This window comes from Drosophila montana, unplaced genomic scaffold, assembly GCF_035044405.1.
Source record: "Drosophila montana isolate Dmon_TW-CO22-7 unplaced genomic scaffold, ASM3504440v1 contig_1083_1, whole genome shotgun sequence".
NCBI classification, from domain to species: domain Eukaryota; kingdom Metazoa; phylum Arthropoda; class Insecta; order Diptera; family Drosophilidae; genus Drosophila; species Drosophila montana.
In genome coordinates, this window is record NW_026996074.1 from 7223 (window position 1) to 13917 (window position 6695).

A 6695-nucleotide genomic window follows, 5' to 3' on the forward strand; every position below is an offset into this window, starting at 1 on the left:
ATAAAAGAAAATGAGCCCATATAAGGAAGCAAAAGCCACCACATTAGCGCTACTAATGTTAAACCATTCTGAACAAATACACTCACCATTATAAATACATCGCGAAAGCCAACATATATCTACACTGGACTCCTTCTCGGGCATACAAAATCCACACACAAATATATATTTAACAAAACATTACCGCTCTGTCCATACAATAGAAAATTTCACCAATAACTACCAATTACTTATCTGCCATGAACCTCCGTTAGAAACCAAGTAAAGTAAATATCAACAGCTACTATATAAAACTTATTTTAAAATTAAATAAAAGAGTCCATATATCCGTATGTATTTAAAAAAAAACATTTAAGGATTTTGTTGCTCGTTGTGTTAGATATTATTATTTTTATTTGTAATTGTATTTGTACATATGCTCGTAGTTTGTATTCGTTCTTTATTTTTTTTTACTTTGCAACTCTTGTCGTACGTTACACGACTGCGCCCCTCGTTCGGTTGGGTGGGAGGTGGGATGCAGTACATTGCATCGGGATTCGCGTTGTTTATAATCAGAATATAATTCTATATTACAATCATGTAATTAAAATCTGACTGACTGAGTAATTGGCCATCAACGCACAGCCCAAACCGTAAGAGCTAGGATGCTGAAACTGTAGTTACCTATTTAATATGCAGAAATTTGCAAATATTTTTTTACCATCTCAATTTCAAATCTTCACCTTTGTTAATTTGATACGTTATTGCAAGTTTTGGAATTGCGGCTTAAAAGTTTGATAAATGAGTTTATTTTGCGGTTTCGAAATCCTTAGGTAGGTAGGAACAAGGGACGATAATTCCTGGTCTAACAGCAAAGATGAATCTATGTCGCCAACTATCAACTAATGTAGGAAGACAACACAAAGGGTTGGTTACCGATGGAAGATCAAGAAGAAGAAGCCTACTGGAGTAGAAGCCGGCCGAAGATTGGGGTCCCAATTTAAACTTCGTAAGGCAAAAGGGAGAAATTGCTTCTGAACAGATTCAATACGATCCTGGCTATTGTTATACTGCGGAGACCAGATGCAAGAGCAGTATTCATGGATAGGACGAACAAGAGAGATGTATAGGAGTTTGGTTTTGAAAGCACCGTTAAACTCTTTAGAACAACGTTTAATGAATCCAAGTACACCGTTGGCCTCATTCACGTTGGTATCTGTATGAAGATTGAAGCAGATCTTATAATGAAAAAGAACGCCCAGATCCTTAACTGTTAATATACGTTGCAATGGTGTAATTTTGATTAAAGGATTGAAGGTCATAAACATACACTTAAATCAATTTAGATGCATAAGTACACGGGCATGTGATGTAGTATAAGATTAATGGTCCAAGATGACTACCTTGAGGAACACCAGGAGTAACGTGTTTTGAGATAGTCAGCCTCAGCATTATTCTTTGGGTCCTACCTTTTAAATAAGAACAAATCCAAAGCAAAAGAGATGGAGGGAAACCTTAACTGTAAAGTTTAAGAAGTAAAATATCATGGTGCACAGAGTCGAACGTCTTAATGAAGTCATTTTGTATTTTAGAAAGGAAAGCATAATTTACCAAGGAAGTAAATTCAAGCAGATTGGTCGTAGTTGACCGATTCTTTACTAATCCATGTTGAACAGGGGAGACAACTGATTTGCAGAAACGCTGCAAATTCGAAGTGATTATTTTTCAAATAATTTAGGAGATGGAAAGAAAGGAAGAACTTCGCTTCTTGAGTAGACAACTAGGAATATTGTCAGACCAAGGAGAGTAGGGAGATTATAAAGAATTTATAGAAGAAAGGAGAAAGGAAACAAACATAATAGAAGCAGCTGTAGAACTAGAGTAAGTAATATTATGAGGGAAAGAATTTTTATTAGGACAGACGGATGAGTAAGTTGATAGGAAAAAAATAGCAAAGAGGTGAGCAGAATCAGAGTCATTGCTAGCTTTATCCATCCCGAGAGAAAAAGAAGATGGCAAACTTGAAGATTTACGCTTCAAGTTTACGAAATTGTAAAACTGTCGCGGATTTTGGGCAAATTGCCTTTTGCAACAAGTTAGATAATTCTCATAGCATTGAGAATTCAGAAGAAAGAAGTTCGACTTGGCTATGGAATATTTAGCCAAGTCAGTACTCGAACCAGACTTATTAAACTTTTTAAAATATTTAGATTTTATATTTTTTAGGCTTGATAATCTGGGAGTGAACCAGGGTGGCTCTGAAGAAGTAGTCATAAAATTGACTTGGGAATACACATATCTAAGAGAGAGTTTAGGGTGCTATAAACAAAATTAATAGCAGTATACATAACAACCGAGTCATATAAAAAAGACCAATCGGTTGCATGAATACGTTGATTATGCAAGGAATAGTTTCCTTTGCGAAAGCTACGGCGAGGCGTATTGGTAGCTGATGAATACGAAACGAGAGGATTCCAATTGAACATTGCAACCTCTAAAGTACGATGATATACATCATTAGGAAGAGATAAAGGAGGGGACCTGGACACCTTAGCAATAAGGTAGTCGTTAACATCAAGATCAAGTGTTCTATTCAAATGATTAGAAATTGAATTGATTTGAAACAACGAAAGCTCTGAGGGTACTAGATAGTTTTCGGCAGTGAATAATGACCAAGAGATGTTCGGCAAATTGAAATCACACACGTGTGAAGAAACTTCTTTACTACAAGTAATGTCTTTCATATAAGCTTGAATATCAGAAGAAGGAGCATGTGCTATACATACCACGTGATGGAAAAGTTTCCTTAACCGAGACAATCTCAGCGTCAGTAGGCGTACTAAAACCGGCCGATCATTTCTATCATTTCAAATTGTTCGAAAAAACTTCAAAATCAGATATGGTTGAATTTAACCATGTTTCTGAAAATGCGATTATATCCGAATCGAAGGAAGTGCTAGCCGTAAAAAGATTTTTAAGCTTAGAAATAAGACCTCTGACATTCTGATAATGAATGGAAACTAGGTCGGAAGACGAGTTTCGTTTTTTGGGGCAGTAACGGTACCGGTACCGGTAACGGGACCGGAAGGGTGACAGCGTTTCGCTTTTTTTGCTTAAACTCGTGAACAATCATGTGAGGAGGCCAAAATTTAGGACCACAAATGATTGGGAACAAATCATGTGAAGCATTAATTTTGAATGATGCTATATCACGAGGGGTGGAGAAAATGAATTTGGTTATTAACACGTTAGCAGAAGATTTGCTAGCAATATAGACTGCCGAGACTAGTCGAGACACAAAAACTTGCCTACGAGCGGCAACAACAGTCAAAGTAGGAGCTGATGGGCCTGAAGGTAATACAGGAGTTGGTGGAGCCAAAGGGGCACCATGAGTACACATTTGGGATAGATCATAGTCAGTGCTAGAAAACTAACAAAATTGATTTCATTGCCAGCAAAAGCCAGTGCAGTGAATAACACATGCAAATATGCTGTTATGTATATATCTCTATATATAAAACTGTTTGTCCTGACTGACTGACTGACTGACTGACTGACTGATTGGTGATCAACGCACAGCCCAAACCGTAAGAGCTAGGAAGCTGAAATTTTCACTGTAGCTACCTTATGTGATGTAGGTGCACGTTAAGACGGGGTTTCGGGAAATTCCACCCGCAAGTGTGGCAAAATCGCGAAAAACGTTTGTATTTAACTTTTTTGTTTACCATCCGATCGGGGTCAAACTTATTTTCAAAGATCTTTGTTCAAATTCATTTGAGCGGTGTTTCACACTTTTAGGAAAATCCGTTCCTCCTTGGTGGAAATGGAGGTCAAAGATTTGGTGGGTGACGTTTCGCGCTCAAATTCATTTCCAGAGATCTATAAGAAAAATCATTTGATCATTTTCATTTTCCAAACTTTTTCGGGTGGAATGCGACTCAAAGATTTGTTGTGCGAAGTTTTAAATTGTGTCCGATTTGCTTCAAACCTATTTTCAAAGCTCTACATGAGAATGTAGTGAATACGTCTTTCAGCAATTTGGGAAATTCCACTCGCAACAGTGGTAAATTGGCGGAAAACGTTTGTATGAAAGTTATTTGTTTACCGTCCGATCAATTTCAAAATCATTTCAAATTATTTTGAGAATGTTGATTTTACAACATACGTGCCACGGGCAAGGCCGGGTTATACCCGCTAGTGTATATATATAACACATACAAACATAATTGCTTTCATGTCTCTCATAGAGCCGAAGCTGAGAGTACATTCTATTTTTAGCATTTTCGCTCTCATTAGCTGTGAGAGCGCAATGATACTGATTTCGTTTTTGTTCTCAATTTTCAAAAAATCAAGCTGCATAGTAGCATTTTGTTGTATGGCGTTACTCATCTTAGTGTTTATATTGTCTTTGCTTCAACTGTATTCAAGCCAATTTTCCTACATAGAAATTTATCTTCGCCGACGGTTCAGGCACAGACAATTTTCAGCCTCTAACATTGTCTTGTAACCAAAAGACTAAAAACATGTCAAATGCACTGACTCGCTATCAACATTTCTTGCTATCCGATACAAAAAAAAAACCACCATTAACAAATTCAATGACATGCTCTCTGCAAACAAAATCAAACTTAAACTAATATGGACACCATGCATGAATAAAAGAAAATGAGCCCATATAAGGAAGCAAAAGCCACCACATTAGCGCTACTAATGTTAAACCATTCTGAACAAATACACTCACCATTATAAATACATCGCGAAAGCCAACATATATCTACACTGGACTCCTTCTCGGGTATACAAAATCCACACACAAATACACATTTAAAAAAACATTTTCACCAATAACTACCAATTACTTATCTGCCATGAACCTCCGTTAGAAACCAAGTAAAGTAAATATCAACAGCTACCATATAAAACTTATTTTAAAATTAAATTTCGAAATCCTCACCGCTAGACTTACTTTGGCGGTCATCATTGCATCGAACTTTTGGTTCATTATTCGATGGACTTCAAACATATTTTTATGTGGACATGGAGATCAAAATACTTAGTATGGGTCGATTTCTTTACTGCTGGTTTAGAATAAAAATAATATATATAGTTGTTTAGGAAATAAACTAATATTTATAGTCTCAACTTGACACAGGTTGAAGATCTAATTGCTGTATTGAGCCGACAAGAGATTCTGATTAAAAATACATATTCACTGCCTATCGGTATTGTATTTTGTTCAACATATACGATTGTAATATATACATTCATATTATTATTATAATCAATATGTATTTTCGAAGCGCTACCTGGTACAGAAAATAAAACTTGAACTGATATTGAATCAGATGACATACACACATACTAATACTATATACATGTGTTGCGTCTGGGTGATGATATATAAATCTGATTACATTTTTTGCTTGATTTTAGATCTCCGCAATACGAAATGTATGAAATCCATATATCTATCCATTAAAATGTCAAATATTGTTTTGGAATATATATAAAAGATAGCCTTTATGACTTTTTTCTTAAAATTTCGATGGGTATAGGCTATGCACTTCAATCATAGGCATCGTAGTGGTTGGTTTGTTTAGCTATTTGAAGTCCCTAATGGTTGACAAGGTGGATCCCCAGCTGTAAGATTGCTTGAAAACACTGCAAAGGATAAAATTGGAAATTAGAATTGCACATTTCCTTAAAATGAATTCACTCACTTTTCGCGTAGATATTGTAGCACTTCCTGTTCGTTGGAGCTCAAGCCGATGAAGACCACATCGAGGTTAATCTGCAGCAGGCGACGATTGGGTATACCGATCAAAAAGGTTGCAGCGCCCTCCAGCTGCATGGAGTAATACATGGCTAGTTTACCAAGCTCCACGCCACGTTGCTTGCAGATCTCGGCGGCGTGTCGACCTATAGCCTGAAGTTCTTCGCTGCCGGGATGCCAAGCTTGTGAACCGGCATTGGAGAGCAAACCCATTGCATGGGCGGCGGCACATATGATGCCCACATTTAGCTCCCGGAAAGCTTTCATGTGACGCAATAGTGTATTGTCCAGGAGAGTATATCGAGCATAGGATAGTACAATATTAACGCGACCGTTTGCACGTTCCGCGCAATCCTTGAGAACGTCGACATCATAGCCGGTGATTCCAATAAATCGCGCCTTGCCGGCTTTCACATACTCTTCAAGCACTGGAATCGTCTCGTTGAGCACCATGTCCAGGCTGGGCGCCGCATCCACGTCATGCACCTGTAACACGTCCACATAATCTAAGCCCAGCAGACCCAAGCTCTTCTTGACGCTTTCTCGGGTTTTTGCTGCCGTAAAATCGAACATGCGATTGGGGTCTAATTCGTAGCGTCCCACCTTAGTGGCTATGTAATACGCCTCCCTGGGCACATCCATGAGCGCCTTTCCGAGCACCTGCTCCGACTGCCCCTGACCGTAAAATGGTGCGGTATCGATATAGTTGATGCCTGATTTAATGGCCTCCTGTACTGTTCTGATGCCCTCCTCTTCGTCAAAGTTTTTGTCAAAGAGGGCACTTAAGGTGGCGCCACCTAATGCAATGGTGGATACTCTTAAATTGATGCCTCCCAATTTGCGATATTCCATGCGACGGACCAACTCCTCATTGTGAAAGCCCTTCACGAAGGTGGCTGGAAGTGTTCCCGACATCGCTAAAAACTTGATTCAATTGTGCCTT

At 38.2% G+C, this 6695-nt stretch overlaps 1 protein-coding gene across 1 annotated transcript; it reads right to left on the reverse strand.

Moving 5' to 3' along the window:
• Nucleotides 1-5187: 5187 nt before the first annotated feature.
• LOC135436526 (uncharacterized) lies at nucleotides 5188-6695 on the reverse strand. The gene is made up of 2 exons (XM_064694187.1): nucleotides 5700-6695; nucleotides 5188-5640 (listed from the first exon to the last, which is right to left on the reverse strand). The coding sequence occupies exons 1-2, from the start codon at nucleotides 6665-6667 to the stop codon at nucleotides 5580-5582; spliced, it is 1029 nt and encodes a 342-aa protein (XP_064550257.1). The 5' UTR covers nucleotides 6668-6695; the 3' UTR covers nucleotides 5188-5579.

What these genes read in the sequence shown, in the direction of transcription:
- LOC135436526 (XM_064694187.1), bottom strand. Translation starts at nt 6,667, where the DNA reads ATGTCGGGAACACTTCCAGCCACCTTCGTGAAGGGCTTTCACAATGAG. An exon ending in CTACAATATCTACGCGAAAA is followed by an intron (nt 5,641 to 5,699) that starts GTGAGTGAATTC and finishes TATCCTTTGCAG; the next exon opens with TGTTTTCAAGCAATCTTACA.